Here is a 21,196-nt window from a genome sequence, read left to right as displayed (position 1 = left end):
ATTGAGGAAAGCATTGTCAATTATTTTCTAGGATGTTTCTAGTAGCCTATAGCAATGTAGCAAATTCTAGTCATGTGTTTCAGCACAAAAGGAGTCTCACTTTCACAAAAACTGACAGGACGGAGAGCATTCTACACCACAACATACAATTAAGGTATGCTTAATATATATTTTATTTTGCATAAAAATAATAAAATGTATACATTTAATCGCAAGTGATTCACTGTACATGTAAGGGTGTTTTTTATTTTATTTATTTTTTTAGTAGTCAAAATTAGCTATCAAGTGTCTTATTTTGCCAATGTAGGCCTACCTAATTAATGTAATATGTTACATGAGCTTACAATACAGCATAAAACTTAAATGAATAAAGTTAAATAGATGAGTTTGGATCGAAAACAGATTTGTTTTCATTTCAGTTTAAACATTCTAATTTACAGAACATGGCCTACCCTGAAACCTCAACCAAGATGACACTCCAGTTAGAAGTAAACGGTTTAAATTGGTTACTGGGGGACTTCAATTGGACATTTGTGAAGAAAGTTTTCTCTGTGTCTTCATCTGAAATGATGGCTATATGGATTATTTTCTCCATTGAGTTTCTTGTCATGTCTCTGGCACTCTACGGATTGTGCTGTCTGCTTAGGTCTGACAATACGGTTCCTGTATTTGTCATAAACCTTTTTGTTTGTGATATCATACAGATTTGTGTCAAGCCTGTAGTGCATGCTTGTACAATGGAAGTTCTAGTCTTTTTTGTCTTTTATGTTTATGTCATGAGCGTAAAAGTTAATATTGGCTTCATGGTCTGTATCTCTATGGAAAGATACATAATGATCAAATACCCTGTTTGGTACAGACTTCATCATACTTGTAAAAATTCAGCTCTGATATGCTTGATAGTTTGGGCAATATCATGTGTATATATGGTGATTGATGCGATTATTGCACTTAAAGGCAATGTGGAATTTGCATTTCTTCTAAATGTATTTCTTTTTTTGCTGCCTTATCCACTGGTTGTGTTTTCCTTTGTGGGTTCGTGGAGGGCTCTCTCTCATTCAGTCGCAGTCACCCCTGATGAACAGAAGAGGATTTTGAGGATTCTGGCTCTTGTGCTTTTCAACTACACTGTGTTGTTTCTGCCAACCATTGTTCAAAACGGAATTTTCGCAATGTCCTTTAAGAGCGGAATAAGTGGTTATTATGATTGTTTTCGTTCAGTGTCAGGAATCATGTTGTATTTAAATCCACTCGCTGACTCTTTGCTCTATGTTTTCATAAGGAAGGATGCTAATAGCATGCTAAGATATTTGTGTTGTAAGAAGCTACATGAAAATCAAGTGTAGCCCTTCCATTCTCCAATTCAGAAACTGCCATGTTAAGTTACTGTGTTTTTTGTAGGGATCTAAATCATTTTACTATTAGACCACAAATGGCAATTAACTAAATGCGTATAAAGTTTCATTTGACTCATTGAACAGTATCAAGGACAGAACAGGAAGCTATTTATTGCATTTTAACCACTTTACTGAGTCCTCATCATTACTCACATTTGAAATGCAACTACATCTCTGTCAATTTCTCTGAGCTTAAGTGATTTCAGGAAATGCATGGTCAAATATTAATCTGATTGCATGATCATATGATAAAACTGCAGAGCTCCTCCCTCTCTATGTTGTTTCTTCATCAGTTACTTTCCACCATGATCAACCAGCAGCAGCTAGGTAAACCCTTTTCTTTGCTCTTAGAGACATTGTTGATTGTCTTGGGAAATATTTGTTTGAATATTAATCTTACTTTGAATTAACTGTGTATTAAAATGTATTCACATGTAATTTTACTAGGCAATGATTTTACTATGTTTTGTAAAAGTATATTAACAGACTAGCCTTTGGGAATTTAAATATTTGATGTACTGTCAAGAATGAATAAATGAATGAATGAGATCTGATTCTATAATGAGAATGTAGCAAAATTCTGTATTTCAGCTCAATAGGAGTGTCACTTTCACAAAAGCTGATAGGACAAAGTGAAATAATCACCATAGAAAAAACAAGGTATGTTTGGACATGTTTCTTGTGCTCTATAAATTTAAATGGCAAGTTTAATTAGCAATTTACAGTGAACTTTCATATTCCATTATAATGAGAAGATTCAATGATGAATACATACATCTCTTTGTGCACTTTTATAATACTGCTGAAGCCTTTTTGCGTTGTTTAGGAATGAAGCTACTCTAATCTGTTTCACACTTTTTCATTATCGGTAAAATCTCTATTGAAATTGATCTTCATGTAACATGTCTACACAAAACTTCCTGTTGAAATTTGCACTTTTTTTAATACTATTTTTGTCTTTTTTTTAACATAAAGAACTGAATAATGTACCATGTTAAACTATAGCTGACAATGATATTTGTAAAGGTGGACTTTGATGGCATTCATCTGTGGACTGGTGTTAATTTCACAAAATTGTATTTTCCTTAACAGATCAAATTGAAATATCTAAAATCACTTGTTTTTGTTATAGTTTCAACATCCAGAGCCCATCCAAGACACAGAAAATGGTTTATACTGGAACATCAACCAATAGTACTTTCCGACTGGAAATAAGCCAATTTCCATGGGAAATTTATGATATTCATTGGACATATCTGGAAAAGGTGTTTTGTGTCCCCCCAGTTCAGGCTGTGGTAATCTGGATTATTTTCTCCATTGAGTTTCTTGTCATGTCTCTGGCACTCTATGGATTGTGCTGTCTGACCAGATCTAATCGTACTGTTCCCGTTTTTGTCATAAACCTCTTCATCTCTGATGTCATAGAGATTTGTGTCAGACCCATCATGAATTTTTGTTTATTCAATGTTATAATTATACTTATCTTCTACATTTATGTAATGAGCATAATAGCTAATATTGGCTTCATGGTCTGTATCTCTTTGGAAAGATACATAATGATCAAATACCCTGTTTGGTACAGACTTCATCATACTTGTAAAAATTCAGTTCTGATATGCTTGATAGTTTGGGCAATATCATGTGTATATATGGTGATTGATGTGTTTATTGTACTTAAAGGCCACGTGGAATTTGCATTTCTTCTAAATGTATTTATTTTTTTGTTGCCTTATCCACTGGTTGTGTTTTCCTTTGTGGGTTCGTGGAGGGCTCTCTCTCATTCAGTCGCAGTCACCCCTGATGAACAGAAGAGGATTTTGAAGATTCTGGCTCTTGTGCTTTTCAATTACACTGTGTTGTTTCTGCCAGCCATTGTTCAGAACATAATTTTGTCACTATCCTTTGAGCATGGTTTTTATGATAATTTATTCACAGTGTCAGGGATCCTAGTATACTTAAATCCTCTCGCTGACTCTTTGCTGTATGTTTTCATAAGGAAAGATGCTAAAAGCATGCTTAGATGCTTGTGCTGTGAAAAGATATGTGAGAACCAGACACAGATAGAAGACTCCTCCAATTCTAGGAGAGAAGTACAAATCAATGTCCAAACATACAGAGAAAATACCGTACTCTGAGTGAGTTTCATTAATCGGTAGTTTTGTTGAAACAAATGTAATATGGACTCTTATAAAAATGTAGCCTATAATTTGCTATAGGCCTAAATAGATTCTGCACTGGCATACTATCATCTATACATCTATATACAATAATAATATTCTATTATATAGATTTCTCTGTATAAATTGTATCCTTAACCTACTACCCATTGTGTTATAAAAACAATAAGTGTACATTTATATTCCACTGAATTTGTCTTCATTAAAAGCCAATAAAATTTGTGGCTTACAAACTAATTGTTAGCATTTGTCTTTTTTAAAACGAGAAATAGGCCTAAATTATATTTGGGAAGCGTTATCTTTGAATTTGTAATCTTTTTCTAATATTTTCTGCACTGACCTACTGCGATAAAAAACAACGTCTAGTCTATAGACCTTATTCAAAGCAGCGCGGCAGCGCCATGACACAAGAGAGGGATAGTGTTTTCAATGGCATCCGCTGTAAAAAGCTGCATAGTATGAGGTACCCCTAGGGACATTATTCAGAATGACCATGCATATACATGTACTTTTCCTCTCACATACACATATGAAACCAAATTCATTCACATACTATAATGCTCACACACATACAAGTGAAATGCGGTATGTGCTCCTATCTTGCACATCTCATAATTGTCTGGGTTTCTCGGAAAGATATTTTGCAGTGCTTCGTCAGCAGAACAATTAAAAAACACCTTAAATAACAGGGCAACCCACTGAAGAGATGTGTCTATCCCTCACAGTGCACATTATTGTACATAACTTACTGCACATAACATTATAGCACAATATTTCCCCTGAATAATTTCCTCTCTCTGCTCTGGTTTTGGTAGAATACTTAAACACTTAAAGAGGTAGATTCACGGTTTCTTCACTATTCAGTTGCTGAGTGTATGCTAGCTTCCACCTGCCTGCCAACGGAAGATTCAACTAACGTTACTGCCTCTTGCACGAGCAAACAAAGACAGTGGGTGTCGCGCTGGTGTCGCGGCCGGTCTCTATGGAAACCAGGCAAACTTCACGAGCTGTTTCAGCATACTAGCGTAAGTTTACAGTTGGTCAGTTCATATATTTCTTTAATTTTGGTTTATATTGTTTATCATTTCGAAATGCAGACAGAAATGACTAAACTATCAACAACACTGAACGGGGAGGAAGGAACATGGGTTGAATCTGAAGAAAAAGACACGAGTGAAGGTGTTGTGTCTTTCGCTCCAGGTACGTTAACTTACCTTGTGAATGTGAACATTCAACGACCATCATCAAAATAACAGACAAGTATCAAAAACAACAACAGCAAATATCAACCGTAAATCATTTTGGAAATAGTGCAATATTATCGTTAAGTCCTGTTCTCTCCAGGTTATATCCCAGCTGCTTTTTTAGTTAACATTACATTTTCATCAAAAATCTAATATTTAACCCTTTCCATCATTTTATACTCAACCCTGTTACTACATTATTTCACATTCCTTAAAATGTTGAACAGGCTAAATATTTCCTGTTAAGTGTCTCCTTTTACTGATAATTTATTGAAAAAAGAAAAAACTAAAAAAAAGAAAAGAAAAAGTAATGTCCTATTTTGTATCCTTTTGTGGAAAATATCAAACAGTAATAACAATTTCTTTCAAAGGTGTGGAGTCTCAGAGTGGAGCTGCTGATGGGGCAAAGGTTAATGGTGATACAATAGAGACCAAAGCGTCAGAGAGCAGAACAATGTCTTCAGGTCCCAGGTGATGAAGTGCAAATGACCTATATGATATTTGCTCAGAGTGAAATCGGTTGTTGTCTGAGAAGAACTAATACTGAATGATTTTACTTGTATCTTTCAAGAATTACCAAAGAGTTTTTAAGGGAGCAATGCAAGAAATACAAACTGTACCTGACGCCAAGGCTGAATGACACTCTTTATCTTCACTTTAAAGGTTTGAAATTGCTTGTGCAGAAGAGGCTACTTCAATGTTGCATCTTTGTTTTTTGTTTTTTAGTTTGTTTTTTAGCTCTTTATACAAAGTTTTCAATTCTGCATTGTAGGTTTTTCTTGTATTGAGGGTTTGGAGGACTATACCGGCCTGCGCTGCCTATGGCTGGAATGTAATGGCATTCGGAAGATTGAGAATCTGGAGAATCAGACAGAGCTTCGTTGTCTGTTTCTCCATCAAAACCTCATTCATACTCTGGAAAACCTGGAACCACTCAGCAAGCTTTGCACACTGAATGTCTCAAACAATTATATCAAGGTCATTGAGAACATATGTGAGTACACAAAAGTGAACATGGTAACAAAATAATGTATTTTTTGTTCTCCATCCATCCATCCATCCATCCATCCATCTTCTTCCGCTTATCCGGGGCCGGGTCGCGGGGGCAGCAGTCTAAGCAGGGATGCCCAGACTTCCCTCTCCCTAGACACTTCCTCCAGCTCTTCCGGGGGGACACCGAGGCGTTCCCAGGCCAGCCGGGAGACATAGTCCCTCCAGCGTGTCCTAGGTCTTCCCCGGGGTCTCCTCCCGGTGGGACATGCCCGGAACACCTTCCCGGGAAGGCGTCCAGGAGGCATCCGGAAAAGATGCCCGAGCCACCTCAGCTGGCCCCTCTCGATGTGGAGGAGCAGCGGCTCTACTCTGAGCTCCTCCCGAGTGACTGAGCTTCTCACCCTATCTCTAAGGGATCGCCCAGCCACCCTGCGGAGAAAGCTCATTTCGGCCGCCTGTATCCGGGATCTTGTCCTTTCGGTCATAACCCACAGCTCATGACCATAGGTGAGAGTAGGAACGTAGATTGACCGGTAAATTGAGAGCTTCGCCTTACGGCTCAGCTCCTTCTTCACCACGACAGACCGGTACAGCGACCGCATTACTGCAGAAGCTGCACCGATCCGTCTGTCAATCTCCCGTTCCATCCTTCCCTCACTCGTGAACAAGACCCCAAGATACTTGAACTCCTCCACTTGAGGCAGGAACTCTCCACCAACCTGAAGCGGGCAAACCACCCTTTTCCGACTGAGAACCATGGCCTCGGATTTGGAGGTGCTGATTCTCATCCCAGCCGCTTCACACTCGGCTGCAAACCGTCCCAGTGCATGCTGAAGGTCCTGGTCTGATGGGGCCAACACGACAACATCATCCGCAAAGAGCAGAGATGAAATTGTGTGGTCCCCAAACCTGACCCCCTCCGGCCCCTGGCTGCGCCTAGAAATTCTGTCCATAAAAGTTATGAACAGAACCGGCGACAAAGGGCAGCCCTGCCGGAGTCCAACATGCACCGGGAACAAGTCTGACTTACTGCCGGCAATGCGAACCAAGCTCCTGCTCCGGTCGTACAGGGACCGGGTAGCCCTTAGCAAAGGGCCCCGAACCCCATACTCCCAGAGCACCCTCCACAAGATGCCGCGAGGGACACAGTCGAATGCCTTCTCCAAATCCACAAAGCACATGTGGATTGGTTGGGCAAACTCCCATGAACCCTCCAGCACCCTGTAGAGGGTATAGAGCTGGTCCAGTGTTCCACGACCAGGACGAAAACCACACTGTTCCTCCTGAATCCGAGGTTCTACTATCGGCCGGATTCTCCTCTCCAGTACCCTGGAATAGACTTTCCCGGGGAGGCTTTTTTGTTCTCTGTTCTTTAATATACCTTAAAGTCACTCATAAAGTTCACCTTTGGTTTTTCAGCCTGCTTGAGTGAGCTGTCCACGCTGCAGATCTCCCATAACACACTGGAGAATGTGTGTGACATGGAGGAGCTGTCACACTGTCCATCCATCAGTGTTCTTGATCTGTCTTACAACCGCATCAGAGATCCAGCTCTCATCAGTGTTCTAGAGAGAATGCCTGACTTGGTAAAAACAGTATATCTCTTCCGGTCATATACATGATCAGATATGCCTACTTCTATCTGTGGACTGAACTGCTAGGAGTTAATTCTTGTTTCGTTTTTTTTTTTTTTTTTTTTTTTAGCGGGTGTTAAATCTAATGGGTAATGAGGTCATCAAAAAAATCCCAAACTACAGGAAGACTCTGATTTTGCATCTAAAGCAGCTGACCTATCTAGATGACCGGCCTGTGTTTCCAAAAGACAGGTAAGCAGCAGTGTTTTCTGTGCTGAAGTGCTATAGCATTAATTGTGTGACAACTGGCATTGTCAGTTTGGAGACGAATAGACCCCACAAAGCTAGTCTTTGTTACTATTTAGAGGCTACGGTTGAAACTTTTGTATAATTATTGAAGTTTGCTTTGATTCACAGAGCATGTGCAGAGGCATGGGCTGCTGGTGGTCTGGAAGGTGAACGAAAAGAAAGAGAAATGTGGCAAACGAGAGAAAGAAGGAAGATCCAGGAAAGTTTGGATGCAATGACTGCTATCAAAGAAAACGCACTGAAACGACGGGAGGGTCGAGAGCATTTGGAGAAAGGTAAACACACAATCTGTTCACTTACACACTGGCGTTAAAAAGTTTGGGGTCAGTAAGATTTTTATTTTTTAATACTTTTATTCAGCAAAGATGCATTCAATTGTTCAAAAGTGACAATAAAGACTTTTACATTGTGACAAAAGATCCATCAAAGAATCCGGAAAAAAGTATCCGTTTTCCACAAAAATATTAAGCAGTACAACTGTTCAACCTTGATAATAAAAAGAAATCAATGTTACTTGAGGACCAAATCTGCATATTAGAATGATTTCTGAAGGATCATGTGACCCTGAAGACTGGAGTAATGGTGCTGAAAATGTAGCTTTTTTTATCACAGAAAAAAACTAAACATTTTAATTATTTTAAATTGTAATAATATTTCACAATATCACTCTTTTTACAGTATTTGTGTTTAAATGTTTAAATTTGTTTAAAAATGATCATAAGTGAGCACAGGAGACTAACCCAACCCCAGACTTTTGAACGATACTGATTATGCTGCATAAACACACTCATATTTTCTCGTCTTCTATCTATCTGACATACAGCATCATTAAAAGCTTACGGTTTACCCTCAGGAATCATAGAGCCTCCCATTTCTGTTATTGAGGATCAGAGCCCTCAAAACGAAACACCAGATATTGCACCTGCAGAGAGAGACAATTCAAAAACAGCACAGGAACAAACTGATCCATCAGCATCAGAGACACACCACAATTGCCAGTCTGCATCTGATGAGGAACAGATGATCCAAACAACACTTGATCAAAATCATTCCAACCAGTCAAAATCAGAGAGACAGCAAACAGGTTTAGAACAGATTCTCCATCCATCATTTAACCAGGAACAGACTGGTCAATCAGCAACTTTGGGACTGAAGACTAAAGAGGAGAAGTGCCAGAAAATGCTAGCGCAATACCAAGGCACAAAACCTTCACAGTCACATCACAGCGGTTCAGCCGCAGGTCCTGGTGCTCTCATCACTGAACTGATCTCTGAGGATGAAATAGAGACTATCATCCTGTCAGAGAGACCAGCATTAACAATTGATGTGAGTCCTTACACCATTGCTCACATCATTATAACTTACATTTGTTTTTACAAGAAATTGCATGATTTAAAATTTTCTTTGCAATGTATATTTGATTTATACAGAAACGTTCTATAGTGTTTCACTACTAACAACATTTTCTGCTTCTCCCAAGGATCTTCCAGACCTTGAAGATGAAGAAACTAGCCTGATACTCCAAGCAGCATCACAGGTAAGAACAGGGTTTAAAAAAGAGAGCATTATTAATTAGCATGTTATTTTAAGAGTTGTGATGAAAAATCAAATTTTATTGGAAAGTTCTGGAGATTTACATTTTTTAAATGTTACATTTTTCAGAGTGTCGTCCGTCCAAAGATTCAGGTCATCTCTGATGATGAAACAGAATCAGAAGCTGTTACAAGTTTGTATCACTGGCCTCAGTTAGACGCTGTGGCCCCTGACCAATCACAGCTGCTTTTTAGTGTCTCCACTAAAAGAACCTCAGTCAAGCAGGAGAGCCCTGACTGTATCAGTCAACCAGAGGCAGGGGATAACTTCCCCAAGACAGCAGAAACTAGAAAGATGATTCTAATTGAGGAACTGGACTGAGTCTTTAAGGTTGAACTAACGGATGAAACTATATTGTAGTGTTTCCCAACCCTTCAGTCCCTTTAGCACAAACCTTGGATGTGAATTTGAATTGGATGTCTACCTGATATATAAAGGTGTTTAACTTTAAATGACAAAATCACATTAATAATTTCATTTAAAATAATAAAAAATAAAGTCATTTTGCTTTTAAGTTCATTGCAGATATTATAAATGTATTTTGTTAAAACTTCACCTTTTTTTTACATTAAATGATGTTCAAAACCATTCGATTTGAGAACAGAACATTAATGCTTTCTATAGAAAAAATAGTTGTAAGAACCAGACCTATATTTTTGTCATAGCGAACATATCATTGGTCATGAATATCTCACCAAAGAGCTTACATATTAAATTCTGCATGAAGTCTATGCAGATATGTGCCTGTAGCGCTGTCATTGGCATCAGTTCAGGTATGTAAATGGATAGGTTACATCCGAAGCAGCAGGAGAAGAGAGAAACATGTCAGGAGCAGCTCTTCACTGACTGAGTGGCTGACAGAACGGGCGAGTCCTCTGAGGGTTTCCTGATTGGTTTGGTCAGTGCTAGGAACCAGAGGTGTGGTTGCAGTCACAGCTTGAGTGCGACTGGCACACATGTCGTAGAGGTTCCCAGCAAATGCTGTTTTCCGGGACTCTGCCCTCAAAGATTCCCAAATTTCTGCTGCATCGCCACGGCAACCTGACAACACACCACTCACACACATCTGGAAGGCATCCCATGACCTGTAGATGTAAAAAAAAAAAAAATGTTATGTAATAAGATAATAAAAAATATTGTAGTTGTATTTAGTGGAGTTGTTTTTGCGTGTGCATGTGTCTCACTTGCAAATGGAGTTGATGTCCTGTGGGTTATCATTCATGGAGCTCACACTGTCACCCAGAGTGACCAGACAGTCAGCAAAGCCCCTGTATACAGCGCTACATGAAGGCGTTACTGCTGCACTCAGCACAGAGGAACAGAGACCTGAGGAAAATAAAAGCAATTCTAATGATATGATAAAGAGGATATTTTGGTAGAACTTCTGCCCTGAAAAAAAACTCAGGCCTGCAATGTTGGAGTCATAAACAATAAAGGCATCTGATTGGGTCTAATCCGCAGATTCATATGGCGTGGTGAATCCGATCTCCAAGCAAAAGGAAGTGAATTCAATATTTGAATACTATGATTGTGATGCAACCTGAATCATAGTCACACCATGTTTGTTCGTTCATTAGCTAGAGGAGAACTGGCCCCCAGACAGCCTGGTTTCAACCAAGTTTTTTTTTTTTTTTTTTACATTCTGTCATTCTGGCTTGCTTGTTGGGGACACAAAATTTTCAACAATATTATTGATTTGACTGATCTGAGGCTATCGAATGGGAACAGAACTGAACTGAGCTGGACTATGATTTCACTGTTTTCTGCAGAACTGCTTTATAGATTAAATGAACTCATTTAATAATTGATGATACTTACAATTGAATTGAATCAACACTGAACTGACTTCAGCTGAACAATGACACTGTTTTCTTTTAGAGCTGCTGTAAAGCCAAAATGAACTCTGTTTGCATCATTGAATCGTTATTTTCCTGTTGATCACTGTTTTGAAACAACAATCTGTATTGTATAAAGCGCTATATAAATAAAGGTGACTTGAATTGACTTGATTGTAAATGCACAATTATTATATTGGCATATATTGACAAAATGCTAAAATTGACGAAATATGTATATATGTACAGAGAGTATATGTGGCTGCATGGCAACATTCTATTGCATCAGATACTGTATGTCACATTCTATATATATTCATGAGTGTCTACTTCTCTGTACTGTTAGATGTTACCGTACGTCACATGGATTAATCTGAGGATTAGACCCAGAGCAAAAACAACATTTAATCTCACTGCAGAACGGCTCGAAAAGACAAATCTCCTCCATTTTTCCCTTTTCTCAACTCTAAACATTTGGTATGTTTGTTTTTACAGAAATATAAATGATTCATACATTTAATAGTTAAGAAACATTTGATACATAAACTAAAGTAATTCCTGAGCCTAAAGAAAGTGTCCAAGTCTTATTCTTTTTATGGTGTATGTTTGACCATGGCCACTAATTTACATTAATAAAAAAAAAAAAAAAAGATAGAAGAATTTGAAAAGCATTGACAAATAAATATGCAGCATGCATGATTTTAAATAGATAAACCAAAAATATCATATATTACATAAAATATCATATAAAATAACATTTAAAATCACGCATAATGCACAATATATTGTAAAATATAAAAATAAAATAATACTTTAAACTGTATATACACTGTAACCTACACTGTTAAAAATAAAGATTCTTTATTGGAATCTATAGTTTCACCTTTAACATCCATACAACCTTTCCATTGCACAAAAGTTTATTTATGGCGAAAAGGTCATTAAAACATTTATAATCTTCTTCACAAAAAAAAAGTTATTGTAAGAACTAATCAATAAAAGGTTATTTGGGGAACCTAAATTGGTTCTTCTAAGGCATTGCTGCATTCATTTTTAAGAGTGTATGGTAATTGTGAGACACATTATAGCATTATACACACACAAATAAAAATAGACTTTACTCACTGAGGCAGAATGAAATGAACAGCAGCAGATGCATTCCGTTGAACAGACAGAATTTAGAAATTAAGACGGAGTACACTGGAACACCTTAACGTTTACACACTTTCACAAATCATCCAAACCTCCTTGAGGTGTCCCATTCACCTTCCTATTTCACAAAAGAGTTGCAATTTTGAAGCCAACTGTTGAGCCTGATGTATGAAGGGGGGTTGTGAAATCTGATTATTAAAAAGGGGGGAAGCTGTTGGATTAAAGATCATTTCCGGCTACAGCGTTCATCATATCAGAAAAGAAGAATATACCTTCTATGGCAATGGTTCGATATGGCTTGGATTATTAGTCTCTCTCTCTCTCTCTCTCTCTCTCTCTCTCTCTCTCTCTCTCTCTCTCTCTCTCTCTCTCTATGTCTGTCTGTCTGTCACACTCACACACACATATACAAACAGATGGGAAAAAATCCCAGTAGGACTGGCTTTTTAATTCCAGCATGGCACTGTCTAATACACACTCAGTGGGCAAGCCTCTATTTGATTGACATGCTTGGATTATGTCATTGCGTAAATCTAAGGGGAGAGGAGAATAAACACGGATTAGTACCTCTTATATAAAGCCATTACTATCAACTCCACTCTCATTTTCTCTGTTCCTGAACCTGTCATTGTTTCCTAGTATTCATCTTCCATGTTTTTGGACATATGGTAGTAACTTAGAATTCTTTAAGTAGGCTACTATGTAAATTAAATGGTACATGACTATTGTAGGCCTAATCATTCAGTGCCATGCAATACACAGCCAAGACAAGTGCAAGGTTTTATCATATGATGCCATCACTGTGAAGCAACAGTGATTTTTATATTCGATTGCCTATATATGAACTTATAAACTACGCTGAAAACTAAATTCTTGATTTGGCCCTATATTGTGAAAAAAGCCTAAAGCCCCCATGAGCTGGCATTTTTATCAGGCCCCAAAAGCAACATGTATTATGATACATAATTATGAAATATATTATGGTAGAGATAGAACACCATATAATAGAATGCAATAGCCTATATTTTGTGTTGGTTACTGTCTGAGAATGAGAATAGTTATTTGTTGTGTTGCACTCATATTTTTACAACATTAAAGTTGCTTTCTAAAAAAAAAAACTACCATTAGGTGGGAGTAAAGTCGCATACTAACAGTTGAATGCATGACGCACTAGAGTTAGCGGAAGTGACGCAGTTTGTGTGGATGTGGGACTGTCTGTCATGGATGAAGTTGGTTCACCGGCGCGCCGTCGCGGTGGTCCGGCGGGGCTCTCCGCCGTGCAGTTCGACACCATAGAGGGTCTGACAGAGCTGGAGGATCTGGAACGAGTGTATGCGCAGCTATGTGCCGAAGAGGTAAATATGTATTAGAGGAAACACAGTGTTCGTTAGTCCCTTTGAGCTTTATGACTTGGAAGGGTAGATAAAGGCTTGTCGGCTGTGTCAGTTATAATTTATTATGAATAAGAATTTAGTGTGTGCCTGAACAGCGTGTGGATGTTGACTGTACATTGGCATGAACTGAATATAAACAAACGCACCTCCCTGACAGGCGGAAGTGGAGGTGGAGTTGGGCGCTCTTATGGGGCAGCAGAGCAACATCGAAACAAAGATGCTTGCCCTGCAGAGGATGGGGTGAGTGTATGTGTTTTACACCTAACCTATGCTTTTGAACTGAAAGAATAGGATAGTGTGGTGTTAAATTGTGTTTGTTTTTCCTCAGACCAAACTTGCAGCTGATCGAGGGAGATGCTGTGCAGCTTTCTGGCATGATCAACTTTACATGCAGCCTGGCAGAGAACGTCAGCAGCAAAGTCAGACAGCTGGACCTCACCAAGGTGGCCAACATAGAATAGAATAGCATAGAATCGGGCATTTATATAGCGCTCACACATACATTCTCATGATGATATGAACGTCTGTTTATTAGACAGCATCCACTCAAGCTTTGCACCTGGTTTATGCGGTTCTGTTTCAGAAAAGGCTGTACCAAGCAATTCAGCGGGCAGATGATATTCTAGACCTGAAGTTCTGTACAGATGGTGTTCAGACTGCCCTGCGTAACCAGGACTATGAGCAGGCTGCCGCCCATATTCATCGCTATCTTTCTCTTGACCAGTCAGTGATTGAGCTCAGCAAGCAAGGTGGAGAGGGTGAGTACTTTTTTCGGGCTATTACAAGCAACTATTGCAATGAACAATCTGTTACACATAGTTATGCAAATTGTTAAATGTGATTTGTAGAAATAATAAATGTAATGCACATATTGCTTAAACCGATATGCACAGATATTAGAAATCAGATGCTTATTTTATTATCTCTCTGTATGCTATACACCGTGCAGGCAGTGCAGTTGAAGCCAGCCTTGAATTGCTGCAGGAAGCAGAGCGCAATCTGAAGGTGCTGGTTACAACACGACTGGAGGAGGCGGTTGCCACGGGCGACTTGCCTCAAGTGGAGCGCTTTTTCAAGATCCTTCCTTTACTGGGACTCCATGAGCAGGGACTTGCACGCTTTGCTCAGTACCTTTGCAGTCAGGTAGGAGCATGTGTGAATGTCCAGCCTACATGACCAGTGAAATCCGTTGAGAATGCTTTGGTTCGGTTATTGGGGTTCTAGTATTAAGACTTGTGTCTTTTGCTCGCTTCTCTTTCAGTTGGCCAGTAAAGCAGAGGAGAACTTACTCCTGGCTGTTGGCTCTGATCTTGGTGAACGCAGAGCACCGGTTATCTTTGCTGACACCCTCACTCTGCTGCTTGAAGGTAAGAGCAGAGGCATCGCTGTTAACTTGGCAATATTTATAATGTTTAAATGAATCAAGATCAACCAGCCTTTGTCTGTGTCTGTTAGGTATTGCACGCATTGTTGAAACCCATCAGCCCATAGTGGAAACATACTATGGACCAGGCCGACTGCACACACTCCTTGCACACCTTCAGAAAGAGTGTGACAAACAGGCCCAGAAAATAGTGGACAAATTCATCCAACAGAGAGATTACAACAACAAGGTGTGTGTGGTGTGTCTTTACCAGAAGTTTTTCATCTTTTAAATGCTACAAACCCCAAAATATGATCATTCTTGTGTGATGGACCCCCGTCCTAAAATTTAAAGGAATCTATTTTTTATTTAGTTACATTATTATACTGTATATTTTTTCTACTCACTATTCATTTTTCTATTTCTATTCATTTCATTATTTATTTGAATCTTATTATTTGTTATGTATTCATTATTTTTTTAAACAGTTTTACACTTTTTCATGGACCCCCTGTCACTCCGTTGCGGCCCCCTAGGGGACCCCAGTTTAAAAAAACCCTGATCTATGCTATGTGCTGTATCGGTGTGTTTGTTTGCTGTACTTGATGTTTGCATCTTGAATAAAGTGCATTTTTATATATTATTTATACACACATGTGTACTTTTTACATTTGTTTTGGAATAGTTTCAGGTTGTCCAGAGCAGCATGATGAGGGGCATGACTACAGAAAAGATTGAACCCAGGTGTGGTACATATAATAATTTATCATGAAGATTGTATGAGTATCTTGTGAATACAAGGTGTTTTATTTATTGTGTGTTTAATGTTTAATCTAGAGACTTGGATCCTGTGTTATGTGAGGTTACCTTAATGAACTCAAGAGCCGAGCTGTACTTTCGATTCTTGAGGCGGCGTATTGTTGCTGACTTTGAGGTTGCAGATGCAATGGCAGATGAAACCGTTATACAAGGTAACACCTAACTTTTCATGGGATGTGATATGACATTACTATATAAAAATAATTTCTACATAACTGCCATCAGATGTAGCCTAGCAGTTAGCACACATGCTACTGCTCATTAAGCCGTCACAATACTTCTTGATCCTATTTCTCCCCATCATTGCTTGTTGAGAACAAAATGTATGTAACTAGGGAATACAAATTTAGCATGTAGTTCAGTGTTGATTCAATGTAGTGAATATATTGATTTTAAAAATGTATACTTGTACTCAGCATTTGCTTGTATTGTTAATACTTGTTTTGTTGTTTTCTAGAGCATCAGCAGAGTTTAGAACAGTTACTGAAAGATTGTCAGCTGAGCCGCGCTATGCAGGAGCTGATTGGCTATTACATTCCCATGGAGGAATATTACATGAGAGAGTCCGTCAACAAGGTGCGCCACATATACACTCAATAATTTCGTGCTGTCATGTGTGAATGTACATTATACCTGAATCAGAGATTATTGTCAGGCACATGCACACTCCTATTCAAAAGTTTGGGGTCTGTAAGATTTTTTTAATGAATGAAATGAATTATTTTAACAAGGAAGTAGAGCTGCAAAATTCTGGATAAATTGAACAAATCAGTTAAATGGATGTGGGACCCCCTCGAAAATGAGATGAGGCGTCTCAAGGGGTTTATCCTAACAATAAACAAATTTGAAAAACAGAGTTCATTTCGCCTGTAAAGTAGCTCTAAAATGAAAATCGTGTCATTGTTCTACTGAAGTCAGTTCAGTGTTGATTCAGTTCTAGTAATGTCATCGTCCAACTCACTTTAGTTCTCAGTACTCATAGGATGATTAATATGACTTTATAGGCAGTTGTCATGGACACCGCTGAGGTGGGTCAGCTGAGCTCCAGCATGGTGGACGATGTGTTCTACATTGTGAAGAAATGTATCAGCAGAGCTCTCACCAGCAGCAGCTCTGACTGCGTGTGCGCTATGATCAATCATGCAACCAGCGTTCTGGAGACAGACTTCAGGTATTCGCACAAATTTGGAACTTAATTATTTAATTATTGTTACTGATGATGACTAACTGCATGTGAAGAATTATTGTTGTGGTTGTTGAAGATTTAGAAATTCACATCAGAGAATTTCTGGAAACTGCATTGTTCTTGAATATCGAATCATCCGCTATACCTTTTGCATCTGTTTCCTTGTGCAGAGAGGTGTTAGTAAGTAAGCTGCGAGCTGGATATCCTGTCAGTGCTCTGCAGGACCTGCAGCGTGGGGTCAGCAGTGCCGTCAGTCTGATGCAGAGCAGTCTACAGCAGGGCAAGATAACAAACCTCACACAAACGCTTGGGATTGAGAGCCAAGAGCAGGCAAAGAGTGCCTACTTGGTCAGCATCAAGTCTTTCTATCGCACACTCTGTGCCAACTTTATTGTGTCACTTTTCCCACTTGTTTTTCTGTACTTCTCAATAAACGTATGTTTTCATGTAGTGTTTAAGTATAATAATGCTTGTTTTTTTCTCTCAGGTGACTCTCAATAATGTGGAGGTCTGCAGTGAGAATATCAGAACCCTGAAAAAGAATCTAGAGGTCAGTGTGATGCGACTTCCTTTCATCAAGGATTATTTTGTTTCTTCCAGCCAAACACCAGCATCCCTATCATTTACTCACCTCATGCCATACAAGACCAATAGGACATTTCTTTCATGTGTCATGTCACTTGTTTCTTGTCTGGTCTTTTGTTTAGTTCGAGTTTCCTGTTACTGTTTTGTAGTTCTGCTCCAGTTTCCTGTTTCCCTCATTACTCCCTGATTATTTGCACCTGTGTGTATTACCCTTTGTGTATAGAAGCCCTGGTGTTTCCTGTGTTCATTGTCAGGTTTTGTTCATCCATGGTTGCATGTCACTCTGTTACATTCCTTGTGTTTGGATGTTTTCTTGTTACTTTATCATTAAAAACCTTAATCTCCATTTAGATCCTGATCTCCTTCATCTTGCGTTATACTATGGAATGAGAAATTTGGAAATCTTTTCCATGCAATTACAGTTAATGCGGATAGTCGCTTTCTAGCCCTATAAACATAACATAAAAGCAGTCCAGATAAACTCACTTTTTGTGTTGCATGGAAGAAAGAATGTCTCTCAAGGTTCGAACGGCATGAGGGAGAGTGAACTAATACTTTTCATTTTCATAAATGTTTGGGGAAGCGTTTCATCCAATGGTAGAACACTTAACCAACCATGCACAATACCTTGCATGGTTTGCTATATTTGGAAATGAGACATGCCAGTCAAAAACACTTTACTGATTGCATCCCTAGAACATGATGTCAGACCACTCTTACTAGCTTGAGTTGTTGTAATCATGTGATAAAATGATATCCACTTAAATGCAAAAAAGAGATCAATAACACTGGAAAAGTTGGAAGCCTCTGGTCTTTCTGGCTTATGCTGACATTTGATGTTGTGTGCATTCTGAATTGCTTTCTCTTCCTGTCCATCTCAGAGTGATTGCGCCAAGTTGTTCAGTCAGGGCGCAGGCTCAGATCATGCGAAGGCTAAGATTGACAGCTGTCTATCTGATTTGGTCACCACCTCTAGCAAATTCAAGGACCTCCTCCAGGTCAGTGAGAATCTGTTTACACACTAGCGGTCACAAGTATGGGTCGGTAAGATTTTTTTAATGTTTTTGAAAGAAGTCTTTTATGCTCACCAAGGCTACATTTATTTGAGTACAGTAATAAAAGTAATATTGTGAAATATTATTGCAATTAAATATAGCTGTTTTCTTTTTTTATATATTTTAAAATGTAATTTATTCCTGTGATGGCAGGGCTGAGTTTTCAGCATCGTTACTCCAGTCTTCTGTATTACATGATCCTTCAGAAATCATTCTAATATGCTGATTTGGCGCTCAAGAAATGTTTCTTTATTATTATCAATGTTGAAAACAGTCATGCTGCTTAATATTTGATACATTTTTTATTTTTTTATTTTATTTATTAATTGAAAGGTATCTAAGGTATAAAGGTATTATTTGAAATAAATATTTTGTAGCCTACCAATAAATATATAATTATAAATGTCTTTACTTTCACTTTTGATCAATTTAATGTATCCTTGCTGAATAAAAGTATTAATTTCTTAAAAAAAGATCTTACTGATCCTACCACAAAATCTTGAATGTTTGTGCTGTTTTTCTTACCGGTTTGTGTATGTGCAGGAGGGGCTACAGGAGCTTAACAACACCTCTATTAGACCACAAGTAAAACCCTGGATCAGCAGCTTCCTGTCTGTCTCACACAATATTGAAGAGGTATGAGATGATAACCATATCCATATCTACCACTATTGACAGAGAGGGAATAAAAAAAATGTCTGCACTTAAGAGTTGACCATTGCCATGTTTCCATCCACCTATTTTTATGCTCATTGGATGAATTCCAATTGAATTTATGCGCAAATCCAGCTTCTTCTTTTTTTTTATGCAGTATCCCAAAATGTGCATAAAATAGGTGCATAAAAAATGTATATAATAAACGTATTATCCAAGAATAATGCATGAGAAAACATGCACATAAACTACTATGGAAACGCATTTACCGAATAAATTCCTCAATGCGGCACACATCAAAAAAGACGTGACTTTGCGCAATGGGAAGGCATAACTGGACCGGTCTCGATGCACAGCATCTGAAATGCCTGAGCAAAATCTGTCATCAAAGTGGTTCAGTATAATTACCTCCCAGAACTCTTACACGACTGCGTTCCCAAACAGTAGAGATCCACGTCTGAAAGCAAGATAACTTTATTTGCGTTTCATCTGCGCGCTCAAGTAATTTAATTATATATGAAAATATTATATACAGTGCCTTCTCCTACTGCAGCAACTTCCATTTTCCTTAGTTATATTTAGCGCCAGTTTATCAGGAAGTGACTTTTTTTTTCCCGGCTCAACTGGATGGAAATGGTGCTTTATTCGCAAATGTTTTATGTGATATTCCAATTTTGCCAAGTTAAGTTCGCAACTTTGGAGGGAAACATAGCTAATGATAGGATGGAAAATCAGTTGTATTGCTTAATCTTATGAATTATTATGAATGTTATCTGAGGATTTACAAGTTAGTTTCTTTTGTTGTCTTTAGGAAGAGTTCAGTGAGTATGAAGCCAATGATCCTTGGGTTCAGCAACTCATTGTCCAATTGGAGCAGCTCATGGCCGAGTTTAAGGTACATTTATTTGAATCCACTTTACACATGCGCGCACACACACATCCATTCTAAAATGCCTCTCTGTAGGTGGGCCTGTCTCCAGTCATCTACGATACTCTAACTAGCCTGATGACCAGTCTCATAGCAATGGAGATGGAGAAGACCGTGTTCAAATGCACCTTCAGCAGGGTGAGATGTAAACACATGAGCACAACAGCTACATACATAGTTGCTTAAAAACAAAGACATCCTAACTGTCCTGTTGATTCTGGGTTGTAGCTTGGTGGATTACAGTTTGATAAGGAGCTGCGTGCTTTGGTTGCATACCTCTCCTCTGTCACCTCCTGGACCATCCGGGATAAGTTTGCCCGACTCACACAGATGGCAACTATTCTCAACTTAGAGAGGGTATGTGACTTTTTGACTGGCATTTCAAAATGTTATTCGTTGAAATCTGGTCTATGACTAAGAGGACAGTACCATTTGGAATTTTGTTTGATTTTGTGTCTTTCTTCTCGAGGTGTCTGAGATCCTGGATTATTGGGGACCCAACTCTGGGCCTTTGACGTGGCGTCTGACCCCTGCTGAAGTTCGGCAGGTCTTGGCTCTAAGGGTAGATTTCCGCAGCGAGGACATTAAAAGATTACGACTCTAACAAAAACACTAAAACGTGGTCTCATTCAGGGTAACCTGAATTAATGTATGTTATCTCTGAACCTTTGTATACACACAAATTGTTTTTTTTAAACATGTAATAAATGTATTACCAACCAACATTGTGGATCAGATTGTTCTTCAGCTTACCTTATAATTGAAGATCAATATCTTCTGTCCACAAATGGGTTTTTTTGTTGCTAAATACTGGAAAGTTTGGTTAATTTGAGGAGGCTTTACAGTTAATTAACAAGAAAACAGTTTCCTTGAATAAATGTGATGGCACAAGGCTTCAAATAGAAAAGTAGTAGATTTTTTTAGTGTACAATATAGCA

General features: G+C 38.5%; 3 protein-coding genes across 4 annotated transcripts; 2 read left to right on the top strand and 1 right to left on the bottom strand.

Annotated features, from left to right (window-relative positions):
• Window positions 1–4,457: 4,457 nt before the first annotated feature.
• Window positions 4,458–9,875, top strand: dnaaf1 (dynein axonemal assembly factor 1). Of its 2 annotated transcripts, XM_082150807.1 has the most exons (11): window positions 4,458–4,599; window positions 4,672–4,774; window positions 5,190–5,289; window positions 5,390–5,481; window positions 5,591–5,812; window positions 7,231–7,397; window positions 7,516–7,637; window positions 7,803–7,969; window positions 8,548–9,020; window positions 9,175–9,231; window positions 9,357–9,875. In XM_082150807.1, exons 2-11 carry the CDS (start codon window positions 4,678–4,680, stop codon window positions 9,606–9,608), a joined length of 1,749 nt encoding a protein of 582 aa, XP_082006933.1. In that variant the 5' UTR covers window positions 4,458–4,599; window positions 4,672–4,677; the 3' UTR covers window positions 9,609–9,875. The 2 variants fall into 2 exon arrangements, with proteins under 2 accessions (XP_082006933.1, XP_082006932.1); XM_082150806.1 differs by lacking the exon at window positions 4,458–4,599 and having other exon boundaries at window positions 4,613–4,774.
• A 146-nt stretch (window positions 9,876–10,021) lies between these two features.
• nrn1lb (neuritin 1-like b) lies at window positions 10,022–10,836 on the bottom strand (the record flags this gene model as incomplete). The annotated part of the gene is made up of 3 exons (XM_082149195.1): window positions 10,022–10,372; window positions 10,472–10,737; window positions 10,828–10,836. The coding sequence occupies 3 exons, from the start codon at window positions 10,834–10,836 to the stop codon at window positions 10,078–10,080; spliced, it is 570 nt and encodes a 189-aa protein (XP_082005321.1). The 3' UTR covers window positions 10,022–10,077.
• A 2,625-nt stretch (window positions 10,837–13,461) lies between these two features.
• cog4 (component of oligomeric golgi complex 4) lies at window positions 13,462–20,981 on the top strand. The gene is made up of 19 exons (XM_082160755.1): window positions 13,462–13,629; window positions 13,826–13,908; window positions 13,997–14,111; window positions 14,252–14,426; window positions 14,618–14,811; window positions 14,930–15,035; window positions 15,124–15,281; window positions 15,717–15,775; window positions 15,869–16,002; window positions 16,308–16,426; window positions 16,855–17,021; window positions 17,207–17,384; window positions 17,524–17,586; window positions 18,503–18,619; window positions 19,220–19,312; window positions 20,142–20,225; window positions 20,295–20,396; window positions 20,487–20,615; window positions 20,728–20,981. The coding sequence occupies exons 1-19, from the start codon at window positions 13,495–13,497 to the stop codon at window positions 20,860–20,862; spliced, it is 2,346 nt and encodes a 781-aa protein (XP_082016881.1). The 5' UTR covers window positions 13,462–13,494; the 3' UTR covers window positions 20,863–20,981.
• The last annotated feature ends 215 nt before the right edge of the window (window positions 20,982–21,196 follow it).

This window comes from Leuciscus leuciscus (genome assembly GCF_965113295.1).
Source record: "Leuciscus leuciscus genome assembly, chromosome: 2".
Lineage (NCBI taxonomy): Eukaryota > Metazoa > Chordata > Actinopteri > Cypriniformes > Leuciscidae > Leuciscus > Leuciscus leuciscus.
This window is presented reverse-complemented; position numbering and strand designations above follow the sequence as displayed.

Excerpts from the sequence above, each read along its gene's own strand:
- dnaaf1 (XM_082150806.1), top strand. The coding sequence starts at position 4,666 with ATGCAGACAGAAATGACTAAACTATCAACAACACTGAACGGGGAGGAA. Across the intron at positions 4,775-5,189 it reads TGTTGTGTCTTTCGCTCCAG|GTGTGGAGTCTCAGAGTGGA; the intron begins GTACGTTAACTT and ends TTTCTTTCAAAG. Across the intron at positions 7,398-7,515 it reads TAGAGAGAATGCCTGACTTG|CGGGTGTTAAATCTAATGGG; the intron begins GTAAAAACAGTA and ends TTTTTTTTTTAG.
- cog4 (XM_082160755.1), top strand. The coding sequence starts at position 13,495 with ATGGATGAAGTTGGTTCACCGGCGCGCCGTCGCGGTGGTCCGGCGGGG. Across the intron at positions 14,812-14,929 it reads CTCAGTACCTTTGCAGTCAG|TTGGCCAGTAAAGCAGAGGA; the intron begins GTAGGAGCATGT and ends CTTCTCTTTCAG. Across the intron at positions 19,313-20,141 it reads TCTCACACAATATTGAAGAG|GAAGAGTTCAGTGAGTATGA; the intron begins GTATGAGATGAT and ends TGTTGTCTTTAG.